The 15447-nt window shown below is 40.2% G+C and overlaps 1 protein-coding gene across 1 annotated transcript in view; it reads right to left on the bottom strand.

Annotated features, from left to right (window-relative positions):
* The window catches only part of LOC109912305 (1-phosphatidylinositol 4,5-bisphosphate phosphodiesterase gamma-1-like), a 212832-nt gene that overhangs the window by 117781 nt on the left and 79604 nt on the right, over window positions 1-15447 (bottom strand). The window contains exon 2 of the mRNA XM_048596175.1: window positions 1410-1559. Within this exon, the coding sequence (XP_048452132.1) occupies window positions 1410-1559 (150 nt within the window). The remainder of the gene's footprint in view (window positions 1-1409; window positions 1560-15447) is intronic.

The raw sequence follows: 15447 nt of genomic DNA, 5'->3' as shown, positions 1-15447 counted from the left end.
CCAGCTCTACACCTTGTTATCTCAAAGCACCAGAATGTATGATTTTTCTTCTGGACCCAGTCTCAACAGGTTAGGAACTGAAGCTTCCAGTAATGTGGTACTGAGACTTACAATAGAGGGAAATGCTCAGTATGTGCAGTGACATGTGTTTAGTTGGTGTGATGATCATGGTCGAATAGCTGAGGGCATGAGTTTTGGTGCAGTGTTATATGTGAAGATGAAGTGAAGCTCTGAATGTTATGTATTTATGTAGCTGTCAAAAAAAATCTGAGCTCCAGATCCTTGTCGACTCCTTTGCTGAAGCAGATGAGAAAATGGGCCTTTGGTTAGAAAGGCAAATGGTATACTTGCCTTTATTATCCAAGGCATAGAGTTTAAAAGCAGGAAAGTTTTGCTGCAACTGTAGATAACGTTGGTTGGGCCAGAGCTTGTGTGTTGTGTGCCATTCAGGAATCATCATTGTAGGAAGGATGTTATAGCATTGGAGAGGGTGCAGAGATTTACTAGGAAATTGCCTGGACAGGAGAGTTTTACTTATGAAGAGAGATTGGATAGAGTGGGGCTGTTTTCATTAGAGCAGCGGAGACTGTGGAAGGACATTATTAAGATGCATAAGATTATGAGGGGCATAGACAGGTTAGACAGGAAGAAAGTTTTCCCCTTGATGAGCGATCAGTGACCAAGGGGTATAGATTTAAGGTAAGTGGCTGGAGCTTTGGAAGGGATGTGAGGAAAAATGCTTTCATTCACAGGGTGGTAGAAACTTGGAATTCACTGCCTGAAATGGTGCTGGAGGCAGAAACCCTCACAACATTTAAGAAGTATTTAGATGTACACTTCAGGTGTCAAGGCATACAAAGCTATGGTCCAAATGCTAGTAAATGGGATTAGAATTGTCAGATGATACTTATTGAGCAGTGCAGACTCAATCGTCCAAGGGCCCTTTTTTTGTGCTTTTGCCTCTGTGGCTATAAGTTCAGCTTTCTCCCACTAAGGCTCATACCATTGCAGCATTTCATACGCTGTTGAAATATTAACGGTGTAAGGGGTTTATCGTGCCTTGCAGATGTCCAGCAATCTGTCTTCCAACACAATGCAAGGATTGGTGAGATGATATCCCAGGGAGAGGCAGAGGCACTGTGTAGCATGTGTCTGTGCTGGTTGAAGTGTTCGACGTTTTGCAAAGTTAGTGTCAGAAGAGTTTTAGTCAGTGTCTAACTCACATTTATGTCTTATCTGAGACTGCTTGATAGGACAACATTGAGAGATTATTAGTCTGTACACTGCCTAGCCTGGTTTGTACCTGATGGGGAACTGCTTAGTCCTGATAATAAATTGATTCAGGTTCCTTATTCCAGCACTAGCATCTCTTTACTTGGGATCAAGACAAAAAGAATTCAGTAAATTACCTGAAAGACTTAGTGTTTTCAGCCTGAATTCCATCCCATACAGAATAACAAAGCATAGACTAGCATCCAGTTTCCGCGCATCATCTGGATAACGTTCAAAATCTCTTGAATTCTTCCCAGGTCGAATTTCTTTAATTTCCCGGATGTCAACTATATGAAAAGAAGAAAAGAAAAAATCCCAGCTTATTCCATGAATTAAGTATGAACAATATTGCATCTGCATGACCTCTCTGTCAACATTTTTATTATGAATGCTCACATTTATAATGTAAACTGATTATATAAAAGTTGTAAGGCTGCAATTATACCTTCCCCCATTGAAAAAGCTGAAGCACAATTATTAGCAGCAGGATGTAATTATAGCATGACAGGTTACATGGATAAGTTGCATTATAACTTTGGACCGAGGATACAATGAGAATAGAAAAAATAAAAACATAATGTATTACTTCATAATAGTGACTGAATTAGTTTGCAGCCTTGTTCCAATGACCTTCCTGCCCACTAACCCCACTTCATTCAAAGACGATAGTTAGTCTTCAATTCCTACGTGCAATGCCACAAGAGGTCAAACAGTAATATGTGATGTAGATTTTACATGTGTGCGTACCTTACCTCCCTCTGGCATGTTTTGGAGTTTTTATCAACTTCTTTCTAATGTACATTCCTATCTGTGTATTTATGAAGTATGCTTGTCACACAATAATTATTACTTTCATTGAACAATTGTACTGTAATATTGATATTGTCCACTCCCCAACCTTTAGTCTTTATGCATTAATTAATTCTAGATCTCTCCTTCCAAAATTGCAATTGTCATGATCGCAGCTGATGGTAATATTCACAAGTCAGATCCCAAGGTGGATGCTAGCTTGATGGGCAATTAGTTTTAGCTTTGCAATTTGTTTAATGTAGCGGTTAATCACTGAACGTATTCACAAAAGGCTGCAAATGTGTTTTCTACAAAATAACATCAGCAATTAATACAAGCAAAATTAAAAATATAAACATTTCAGACTGTACAAGAACTAATTGTAACAGTCTTATTACAAATATCAGAAATAGTCAAATCTTTTCCGCTCAATGACAACCTCACAGATAATCAACTCTCAGTGTGTGGTCACCTTGTTCCACTTTAAAATTCCTTGTTCAGTAGACACGGCTATAACTGATTTCTTCTCAGCTCACTGCTGCATTCACTTCATGCTTTCTTTTAGTTAATGTCTCTTCCTGAGACCCTTAAACAAATTGCTGACACAGCTCACTTATTTCTTAATATGAAGTCCTTAAACTCTTTCCACAGTCTTCTATTTCTGGAGCTTTTGTCTTCTGACATTAAGCCACCCAGAACTTTTCTTTTGCCCTGTTTCAGAGACTGTTGAATTGCACTATCTACTTCGGTCCACTTTAGAACCCAAGTTTCTAAATAATAACAATGATATATTGTGAACCTTCACACAATATTTATACTAACTATACTGACTAGCAATATATAACTATAAAATATAAAATTGTAAAACATAATATAAAATTCAGCTATTAACTACAAAATCAAAGCATTAGCTAAAACATGATAGAAGTTATCAAATCTCTTTAAAACCAATATAAAAACAAAGTACAGTTTGAAATTTTCCTGTGATCCTGGTTCAATTATTTCCCCAGTTTACTTGAAAACTACTACAAGTTTCTAAATAACTGAAACTTCTAATGCCCCTCCAAACTGTTAAAATAAAACTTAATATTATGGACTATTCTTACAGACAAGATTTTGAGAAAATGCTTTTATTTATGGAAGAATCTAAAACTAGGGATCAGAAATACAAGATTCTTACTAATAAATCCAAGACGAAAGAAAAAATAAGTTTTTTGGCGTGGGTAGCACGGTGATTTAGTGGTTAGCACTGCTGTCTCACAGCACCAGGGACCTGGGTTCAATTCCAGCCTCGGGTGACTGACTGTGTGGAGTTTGCACATTGTCATGTTCTGCGTGGGTTTCCTCTGGATGTTCTGGTTTCCTTGCACAGTCCAAAGATGAGCAGGTTAGGTGAATTGGCCATGCTAATTTGTCCATAGTGTCCAGGGATGCGCAGGCTAGGTGGATTAGCCATAGGAAATGCACAGTTACAGGGATAGGTTAGGGAGGTGGGTCTGAGTGAAATGACCTTCAAAGGGTTGGGGTGGACTTGATGGGCCAAATGACTTCGTTCCACACTGTACGTATTCAATGATTTATTGAAAGGGTGATTATAGTGTGGAATTCACTGCCTCTAAAAGTGGTTGAGGTGAATATCTTTGATACTCTCTAAATGAAACTAAATTCCCCAGATGAGGGGAAACAAAGATATGCTGAAAAGTTGAGGTGAGACAGATGGTGGTGACTCATATGGACTATAAACATCAGCAGAGACAAGCTGAGCTGAATTTTCTCGCTCTATGCAACATGTAATGCTGTGTATATTTTAAAAACACTATTTAAAATTACAAATTTCACAATAGTGATTAAGTACATTCACTTATTTAACTTTTGTATCTTCCAACACCTTGGCTGAAGTTTTTCTATTTGAAGGCTTCAACCTCTTCCAAAAAGCTTGAATTTGGACTTGATGCTTTTGCTTCAAGCGATGAGCTGAAGTAAGATTGTGCATTCTGTACATGTGGCATGTATTTTGCTGAAAAAAGTCAATGCTAATTCTGTAGACCCCTGAGACAAGTATTCTGTTTTCGAACATCAATGAAGCAGAGAAGCAGACAACAGAGAGAGAAAGAAAGGCATACAGAACATGCAGTGTCTCATTCTAATTTGATTTTTAAAAATAAAACAAATTGGTTGCTTAAAGCAAATAAAGTTTATTTGAAAGAAATAGAAAAGAAGGAGTGTGGAGAAAATATGCACATGACAGCCAGGTTTCCTAAACTGAACTAGCCCCATTTGCCTGTGTTTGGCCCATATCCCTCTAAACCTTTCCTAGCCATGTTCCTGTCTAAATGTCTTTTAAACATTGCGATTGTACCCACCTCTACCTCTTCCCCTGGCACCTCATTCCATACTCGCACCACTCTCTTGTGTGAAAAAGTTACCTCTCAGATCCCTTTTAAATCTTTCTCCCTACCTCCCAAACCTTTCCTTAACCTTGTTTAGGCAACACTACCACTATGTCATTGTCTCCCTTCCGCAGAAACCAGAAGAATTAAAGATGACATAAGAAAAAGGCAATGTTGCACTTTGAGCTCAACTGTTCCACTCCCCTTTGATTTCTCATTTCTGACAGTCATAAAAGCATAGTGTTACATAAATGGAACAGAAGATTTCTCATTCCAGTCAGTGAATGCCAGCTTTAGGAACTACTGGTGTAGCACAGGACACGGAAAAGTAACATTTCTTTTCCACTACCTGAGCAAAATGCCACAGCTCCAGCTTCAGGAAATTATCGAATTACAGAATGGTCACAGTGTAGGAGTGACCATATCAAGTCTGTGCCAACTCACTGCAACAACAGTCCAGCTAATCTCAAATCTGTATCTTTTTCCAAAAGCCCAACAATTTATTCTTTTAAGTACTTATCCATTCCCTCTTAGAAGCCACTATTGAGATTGCCTTCACCATCCTTTCACCAGTGCTTTAACATTGCAACCGGTCAATGAGTCAAAAATGTTTTTCCTCGTATCATCTTAGATTGCTTAACCAATTTCCTTAAATTGGTGTTTTCTAGACCTTGACCCTTCCATTAATGGAACCAATTCTTCTCTATCCACTCTGTAATGGCTCCTCTTGATTTCGTTGGCTTTTGATGGCATTTTAAAGCCTTCTTGATAGCTTTATTATTATTAACTCAAGTCAACATGGTATTCCTCCTTAGTCAAACTTATTGTCATCTTAAAACCTGAGCTAAGATAAATTCCAGATCAGATAAGGAACTTGGTCGGCTTTGAACGTTATAGCCTGGGTCATTTAACAGAATGTTTTCCCTCCAGAAGTTTCAAACCAGCAAATCTATACGCAATGCACAAATCCACCTTAAAAAATAATATTTGGAGATATTCAATCAAACACATTTAAAGAAAATATACTCAGGATATAATTTATTTAGAATGGCCTTATCTCAAATTTTCAAAATAGGACTGAACCCTTTCTTGTCTGAAGATAGCTGCTGTCTGTTTATGTTTTTTTTCAAATCTTAAAATTATTCTCTGTGGTCAAAAGAGAGATTTCCATTGTTCGTTATATGTCCATGAAAACAATACTTATTACTTTGCTTATACTGTTTCTTACTTGATTTTTCTTTATGGTTCAAATGATCTTCTAATGCTTCTGTCACAGGTGTTTGGCTATCCTGCAATGTCCCTAAAAGTCTTGCACTTTTCTCCAATTTTTAAAAACTGTTTTCTAGGAATTTATTCAGATGCTACATATTATGCATTCTATTTGCAGTAATTTCTATTACTTAAGTAATGCCTTATTTTTTTCTCATTAATTTAATCACTTCCTTCATATTTGAAAACATGTTTCACATCTCCCCACAATCTCTCTGCTTTAAAGAAAACATCCCTCCATTTTCTTCAAATCAATCCATACAGCCAAGGTCCCTCATCCTATAGTTTGATTGCACTTCATTTACAAGCCGTTTACTAAATCTGACCAAATTTAATTTGACACACATTTCATAGACAGTAAATTAGGATGCAAATCTTTGTTATAGTGGGAAACTTCTAATCTATTGCACCATATTTTATTACCCAGATGGCATTTGAGTCATCACTGTGGGTCTGGAGTTACATGTAAGCTAGCTTTCTGAAAAGTGAATCAAAAGATAATCTCTAGCGTAGCTTCTAATTTAAGAGTTATATTGAATTCAAATTGCACCATCTGCCACAGTTGGATTTGAACTAATGTTCAATATCGCTGGGGTTCATACATTACTAGACCAATGATATGATCACTATGCCACCACTTCCTCTAATAATTACAGTGCTGGCATAGTGGTGAGAATATCCTCTGTTCTATATGCAAAATCACTTTTACAAGCACGCTTCCTGACAAAAACAATGCTTATTTTAATTTAAAAATCACCTGCAAGTGAAGATAAAATCATGCTTACAACTAATTGAGAAAATTTGAGGCTGACTCCGAAAGTTCCAGCCATTCACAGCCTATTGCCCACATTCATAAATCGGTCTTAATTAGGTTGCTCTATTCATTTACCAGAGTATGATAACATTGAATATTCTTTTTTCCAGACAACTTGTGCCCCTTCCTTCCTCTTCTGAAAGTAGTAACAGTTCCCTGAAGTACATTTCCAAACACACCCTTCGCTACCTTACCCCTTTCCATCTATGAATCTTAACACTGAGCACCGTTCCAACAGGCATCATAGATGAGTTTAATCCTATGCTAATTTAATATCTAGACTGCTTCATTTACCAGCTAGTTGTGATAATGAGCAGGAAAACCTCTTTCCTCTAGCCATAATCTGCTACTTCAGCTGTAGCAGCATAGACAAGAGTTTGAACAAGTGCTAATACTGGTCTGTATATTCTACAGCAATGTAGTTTGTGAGCCTTTAGGGGAGTTGTAGTCATAGAGTCATAGAGATGTACAGCACAGAAACAGACACTTTGGTCCGACTAGTCCATTCCAACCAGGTATTCTAAATAAATCTAGTCCCATTTGTCAGCATTTGACCCACATCCTTCTAAACCCTTCCTATTCATATATCCATCCAGATGTTTTTTAAATGTTGTAAGTGTACCAGTCTCCACCACTTCCTCTGACAAATTATTCCACACACACACCATCCTCTGTGTGAAAAAGGTGTCCCTTAGGTCCCTTTTAAATCTTTCCCCTCTCACCTTAGACTGATGCCCGCTAGTTTTGGACTCTCCAACCCCGGGGAAAAGACCTTGTCTATTTACCCTATCCATGCCCCTCATGATTTTATAAACCTCTATAAGGTCACCCCTCAGTCTCCAACACTCCAGGGAAATTAGACCCAGCCTATTCAGCCTTTCCCTATAGCTCAAACTCTTCAATATCCTTGGCAATATCCTTGTAAATCTTTTCTGAACCCTTTCAAGTTTCATAACATTCTTCCTATATCAGGGAGACCAGAACTGCATGCAGCATTTGAAAAGTGGCCTAACCAATGTCCAGTATAGCAGCAACATGACCTCCCAACTCCTATAGTCAATGCACTGAACAATAAAGGCAAACTTACCAAACACCTTCTTCACTATCTTATGTACCTGTGACTATACTTTAAAGGAACAACGAAGCTGCACTTCAAGGTGTCTTTGATCAGCAACACTCCCCAGGACTTCACCATTAAGTGTATAAGTCCTGTCCTGATTTGCCTTTCAAAAATGCAGTACTTCACATTTATCCAAATTAAACTCCACCTCCTCAACCCATTGGTCCATCTGATTAAGATCCCGTCGTACTCTGAGGTAACCTTCTTCACTGTCCACTACACCTCCAATTTTGGTGTCATCTGCAAACTTACAAACTATACCTACTGTGTTAACATCCAAATCATTTATATAAATGACAAAAAGCAGTGGACCCAGTCCCAAAGTGCTCCTCCACAGACATCTCAGTCTCCTGCCCTACCTTATTTCCCAGGAGTAGGTTAAGTTTTACACCTTCTTTAGTGGGTACATCCACATACTGAATCAGAAAAGTTTCTTGTACACATTTAAGAAATTTGTCTCCATCCAAGCCCTTAACACTATGACAGTCCCAGTGTATGTTTGGAAAGTTAAAATCCCCTGCCACTACCATCCTACAGATAACTGAGATCTCCTTACAAATTTGTTTCTCAATTGACTATTGGGAGTTCTCTAGTACAATCCCAGTAAGGTGATCATCCCTTTCTTACTTCACAGTTCCACCCAAAAAAAATTCCCTGTACGTATTTCCAGGAATATTCTCCCTACGTACAGCCGTAATGTTATTCCTAATCAAAAACGCCACTCCCCCTCCTCTCTTGCCCCACTTTCTATCTTTCCTATAGCATCTATACCCTAGAACATTAAGCTGCCAGTTCTGTCCATCCCTGAGCCATGCTTCTGTAATTGCTATGATATCCCAGTCTCATGTTCCCAACCATGCCCTGCATTCATCTTGTTATGCCTCTGCAGAGAAATAAATGCAGTTTAATCTATCAGTCCTACCTCATTCTCTGCCTTGTCCCTGCTTGCCCCAACTGTTTAACTTGCTCCTTTTCCCAACTGTACCAGTCTCAGACTGATCTCTTTCCACACACACACACACACACACACACACACACACACACACGCCCCTTTACTCGTTTAAATCCTTCCAAGCAGCTCTAGCTAACCTCCCCACCAGTTAATTAGTCCCCTTCCAATTCAGGTTCAATCCATCCTTCTTGTACGGGCCACTTCTATCTCAGAAGAGATCCCAATGATCCAAAAATATGAATCCTTCTCCCCTGAACCAGCTACGCAGCCACACGTTCATCTGTTCTATTCTCTTATTCCTACCCTCACTAGCTCGTGGCGTTGGGAGTAATCCAGATATTACAACCCTCGAGGACCTCTTTTTTAAATTCCTGTCTAACTTCCTATATTCTCTGCTCAGAATCTCATCCTTTTCTCTTCCTATGTTGTTAGTTCCAGTGTGTACAATGACCTCCTGCTGGTTCCTCTCCCCTTTGAGATTCTGCACCTTCTCCAAGATATCCTTGATCCGGGCTCCAGGGAGGCAACACAACATTCTGATGTTTCTGTCAACCCCAAAAATGTCTGTCTGTGCATCTGACTACAGAGTCTTCTATCACAGTCAATCTCTTTCATGATTTAACCATAAATTGCCATTTCATTCTTTTATATGAATTTGAAAAGGCGCAACATGCTAACAGTGTGAGAAGAAATGCTTAAAAGCAAAGAAAGGAATTATTTGTTTTTATATACTCTTGTACACTTAAGAAATCTTACTTCATTTTTCTGCCTAGGAAATACTTTCAAAGTCTCTCACTTATACAACATAGGGAGGCAGTGCAGCTAATTTACATATGGTTACATAATGAAGTAAGTAACTAAATTTTTTTTCCTAATGATATACTGACCAAACCTCACACTTCAAAATAGCACCACTGGATCTTTACATCCACATAAAGGGTGAGATGGGATGTTGTAAATTGGCACATCTAACACTGTAGCAGTTTGCCAATATTGCATTGAAATGTTAACCAAGAAATTGTGCTGAAGTCCTTAACACACAATTGAAACCTACAAATCTCTGCTCACAGACAAGAGTGCCACAGGTGACACATTTTGGAAAATTAGTTTTGGATAATCTAACAATGACGTAGGTAATCCATGGTGATAAAAACATTGCCAAATGTGGAACTGAATGAAACAAAATACAAAGTTTCTGAAATCATGTCCAAGTCTGTGCAAAGTTAGCTGATCTCATTATTGTTAAGATCCCCACAAAGACCAAACTGTTACAAAGAAATTTGAATTTCCAGTGTTCAACTTAAAGAAATTGCAAGACTTTAAGGCAAGATTTCATTTTATGGGACATTCACTGTAAAAATATGAACTGACATCAACGTTGATCAAATGTTACTTATTTAACAACTAATACACTAAATTGTAGAAAATATAACCTTTATTTGTGTTTTAACATGACTGTGCATGTTAAATGGGGGTCTACCAGAGCGTTGACCAATCAAAGACCGGAAGCCCTACTGAAGGGTGGCATTACCGGGAAGATGGTGCCTGTTGCTGGTTTGACACTCACTCAAGGTCTAGTGTCATTATTAGATCTGAGGCCACAGCTAAGTATGGTCAGGAGGGACCATACAGGAAGGATTGATGGGGTTCAGCCATAAGAGTAGGGGGTGATACTTAACAAGCTACCCATTTCTAATGCTATGTGTCTCAAAAAGGCAAGGTGTGCCTTTGAAAAAGGAACACACCTCACCTTGGCAGCCTACAAGCAAACTTGACAGGGACAGCTCAGCATGTCCTCCACATGGTGAGACCCCTGCCTGCTCGCTGGATGAACATTTATGGTGTGCCAGTAGGCATTAATTGGTAATTGTAAGAGCTTTAACTGGTACAGACATCATGGGCTTTCCAACTATGGACATAGCTGGGACAGAGATAGGAAGGTGCTGGGGTCCTCTGCCCAAAACCCACTCATCTGGTTAAATGCCACCTACCTCCCTGCCAGCACTGAAGGGGTGGGCACATGACTCCATGCAATAACTTCATTATCATTGTATGATCAGACTACCATGATGGTAGAAGAGGAACGAGAGGGACTGTGGCCTTCTTCTGTCAAGGAATATGTTCAGAAGAGAGGTGGAAATTGATGGAATAAAGAGAAATATTATTGCTGAGACATTACTCTTGCAATGCTTGGCAGTATGTCTCTCCTTGTTCTCCTTACAAGTCTAGTAAAGGCACTTTGCTGTTTAAACATTAACAGGTTAACATCTACATTAGTACGAATGCACTGGAGGACTGTCAGACAAAAGCACTACAGCTTCACTTGCTTATAGTACTAATTTCCAGGCTAGTATCAAATATAAAACGTGGGACTGTACAGCTTTAAATCCAATATTTATCTCTCTGTCATTATTAATTTCTAAGACAGGTGGATTTAAACTGCTAGCACCCTGTGGGACACCATTGCATTTAATATCAGCGTCTAGTTGGAGGCTGTTATAAATTACAGACTGTATTATCTGAGACTCTTGTACATTAAGTGCCTCGTGTTGCAACTCAGGGCCTCTGCTCCGTTAACACGGAAAGTGGAAAGCATTTCCAGGAGGTCAGCCCTCATCTTTTGCCAGTCTAGTTACCAAGGTGACCCTGGCATGCTGTCAGGAAACTGTTGACATCATCTGTCCCAAGCTGCCAATTTTTGCACAGCTTCAAACAGGGAATCACAGCTTTTGCTCTCTGAATCACTACATAAATCAGTATTTAATCTGACTCTCCCTGCCAGCGTACTCAGCTTTTACTTAGATTACGACGACTGTGATTGTGTGATCAGGATTTGATATTTAAAGAGAGCTGAAATACAAATGGGTGGAATTTAGATCACCAGTTATATAAATCACCAATTGGAGTTCACACTACCACACTAGACTACCACACAATTGGCCTAGGTGAGGCTACAGCACTGATTCACCAGAATGATACTGAGACTAAAATGAAGTCAGCTTGCAGAGCCAAGCTTAGTCATTAGTTCAGTATTGAACATGGGTGAGCTGACTGACAAGGTGGTTAAAAGAGAAAGTAAAAACGAAAACTATTTCCACCGCTGAAGAAGTCCAATACAAGGAGATATCAACTTAAAATGAAAGCTGGATCTTCGCTGTTGAGAAACAATTCTTTGTAAAAGGGGCAGTGAAAAAGTGGAATTCCAGCCCACAAAATATTGCTGAGGGCCAGTAAATTTAAATTTCAAAATTGAAATCGATAGCTCTTTAACAAGCAAAGGATTCAAGAATGTTGAAGTCAGGTGCAGCTAGGATCTAGGATTGAATGCTGAACAGGTTTTAAGAGACTGAATGACTTCCTCCAGTTCTCATGTTCCTGTGATCTAAAGGTTCGTCAGATGATCTGATGTGTTACTGGGATAAAAGTACAGGATTGAGTTACAGAGACCAGGGTGTTGCAGACTAGATGCTTGGCCTGTGTTGTGAAACATAATCCCATTTTAGCCAATGATGAAGTGGCACAATTGATTTCAACATTCCTGGGTTAGTGTAAAATATTTCAGTCCTTGACCATACTGATTGCTCAGGAGAATTTTTTTGCAGGAAGTGTGTATTGTTTACTGGATGACAATGGAACACTTTCAATTGCAATGTCAGGGAAATTTGTGGAAAACCCAATCCCTATGCCCGTTTCAGACCTACATCTGAGAAATGACCTGTTAGATGACACCATAGCAACATACTGCAGCAAGAACCCATACCTTTATGAAAGGAGGGATGTAAAGGATAGGGGTGGCTGATCTTCAGATATCACCTTATGGGAGGTGTGGGAGCATAATCAGTACTGAAAGGGAAAGCAATAAATTGCACGGGAACATTAATGCATTTGCAGAAAGGCAAATCATGTTCAACACAGATAAACATGCTGGGAATATTTTGGTAGGAAGAATAGGGAAATCACTTATTCCTCATAAGGTACAAATCTAAGTGAGACAAAGGAACAAAGGGATGACAGAGTACAAATGTATTGATCACTAAATGTTACATCACATGCTAGCAAGACCATAACCCTAAAGTGAACACAGCACTAGGCTTTAATCGTAGAGAACGAGAATTGATAAGTAGGGAATTGAAACCAAAATGCTATTGAACTTTGGTTAGACCATATTGTGTGTAGTTCAGATTGCTAAGTTATGAAAAGGATGTAGAGGCACAGGTAAGGGTTCAGAGAAGATTTACAAGGATGAGAAATATTTCAAGGAAGTATTGGCATGGTGGGTATCTTTTCTTTTGAATACAGAAGGTTGAGGGGTTACCTAATAGACCTCCTGCCTACCTCCTGCACTCTCCATTGAACCAGGGCTGACCCCCTGGCTTGATGGTAATGATTGAGTATGGGATATGCCGGGCCATGAAGTTACAGATTGTGCTGGAGTACAATTCTGCTGCTGTTGATGGTCCACAGTGCCTCATGGATACCCAGTCTTCAGTTACTAGATCTGTGCAAAGTCTGTTCCATTTAGCATGGTGATAGTGCCACACAACACAATGGAGGTTATTCTCAATGTGAAGGTGGGACTTCGTCTCCACAAGGACTATGCAATGGTCGCTCTTACCGATACTGTCATGGACAGATGCAACTGCAGCTGGCAGATTGGTAAGGATGAGGTCAAGTATGTTTTTCCCTCTTGTTGGTTCCCTCACCACCTGCCGCAGACCCAGTCTAGTAGCTATATCCTTTAGGACCCGACCAGCTCGATCAGTAGTACTGCTGCCGAGCCACCCTTGGTGGTGGACATTGAAAACCCCCAAACAGAGTACATTTTGTGCCTTTACCATCCTCGGTGCCTCCTCTAAGTGTTGTTCAACATGGAGGAGTACTGATTCATCAGCTGAAGGAGGACGGTATGTGGTAATCAGCAGGAGGTTTCCTTGCCCATTTTTAACCTGAAACCATGAGACTTCATGGGGTCCGGAGTCAATGTTGAAAACTCCTACAGCAGCACCCTCCCGACTGTATACCACTGTGCTGCCACCTCTGCTGGGTCTGTCCTACCCGTGGGACAGGACATATCCAGGGATGGTGATGGTGATGTCTCGGACATTGTCTGTAAGGTCTGATTCTGTGAGTATGACTATGTCAGGATGTTGCTTAACTAGTCTGTGAGACAGCTCTCCCAATTTTGGCACTAACCCCCAGATGTTAGTGAGGAGGACTTTGCAGGGTCAACAGGGCTCTTTCTGCCGTTGTTGATGCCAGGTGACTTGCTAGGCCATTTCAGAGGGCAGTTGAGAGTCAACCACATTGCTGTGGGCCAGACTAGGTGAGGGTGGCAGATTTCCTTCCCTGAAGGACATTAGTGAACCAGATGGGTTTTTCTGACAATCGGCAATGATTTCATGGTGATTAGTAGATTCTTAATTCCAGACTTTTTAAAATTATTGAGTGCAAATTCAAAAATTCAAATTTGTCGTCGTGCGATTTGAACCCTGGTCCCTGGAGCATCAGCTGAGTTTCTGGATTAATAGTCTAGCCACTAGGCCATTGCCTACCCCATACTACTGAAGACTTGTACTCCAGAACTTGCCACTCCCCTAGCCAAGCAGTTCCAGTATAATTACAAAATGGGTACTTACCAGACAATGTGAAAAATTGCCCAAGTATGTCCTGTACACATAAAGCAGGACAAATCCGACCTGGCCAATTACTGCCCCATCAGTCTCCTTTCGATCATCAGTAAAGTGATGAAGATGTCATCAACAGTGCTATCAAGCAGCATCTATTCAGAAATAACCTGCTGAATGATGCCTAGTTTGGGTTCCACCAGGGCCACTCAGCTCCTGATCTCGTTACAGCCTTGGTTCAAACATGGACAAAAGAGCTGAATTCCAGAAGTGAGGTGAGATATCAAGGCTGCATTCGACCAAGTGTGGCATCAAGGAGCCCCAGCAAAACTGGAATCAATGGGTATCAGGGGGCAAACTCTCCGGTGGTTGGAGTCATACCTGACACATAGGAAAATGGTCATGGTTGTTGGACGTCAATCATCTCAGCTCCAGGACATCTCTGCAGGAGTTCCTCAGGGTAGTGCCCTCAACCCAACCATCTTCAGCTGCTTCATCAATGACCTTCCCTCCATCATAAGGTCAGAGTGAGGATGATTGCCGATGATTGTGCAATGTTCAGACCATTCGTGACTCCTCAGACACTGAAGAGGTCCATGTTAAAATGCAACAAGATCTGGACAATATACAGGATTGGGCTGGCAAGTGGCAAGTGACATTCACGCCCTTCAGGTCCCTTTTAAATCTTTCTCCTCTCATCTTAAACCTATGCACTCTAGTTTTAAATTCCCCTAGGGAAAAAAAACTTATTCACCTTATTTGTGCCCATCATGATTTTATAAAGCTCTATAAGGTCACCCCTCAATCTCCTACACTCCAAAGAGAAAAGTCCCAGCTTATCCAGGCTCTTCTTATAACTCTAACCCTCCAGTCCAGTAATATCCTGATAAATCTTTTCTGAACCCTCACCAATTTAATAAAATCCTTCTTATAGCAGGTGACCAAAACCATGCACAGTACTCCAAAAGCGGCCGGACATGAAAGTCAGAGTGGTTGACCTAGCACCTGAAACTTGCTCTCCGAATTGCTTAGCTTGGTTGTAGGATACATATGGACTATGTCAGGCTGTTGCACTTCATTCACTGTTCAAGAATGTACGTTACACATAATGGCCTCAAGCAGTCATTGCCATTATATTGGGATAACAAGGTGTAGAGCTGGATGAACACAGCAGGCCAAGCAGCATCATAGGAGCAGGAAGGCTGATGAAGGGTCTA

Source organism: Rhincodon typus, chromosome 4 (assembly GCF_021869965.1).
Source record: "Rhincodon typus isolate 14 chromosome 4, sRhiTyp1.1, whole genome shotgun sequence".
Lineage (NCBI taxonomy): Eukaryota > Metazoa > Chordata > Chondrichthyes > Orectolobiformes > Rhincodontidae > Rhincodon > Rhincodon typus.
This window is presented reverse-complemented; position numbering and strand designations above follow the sequence as displayed.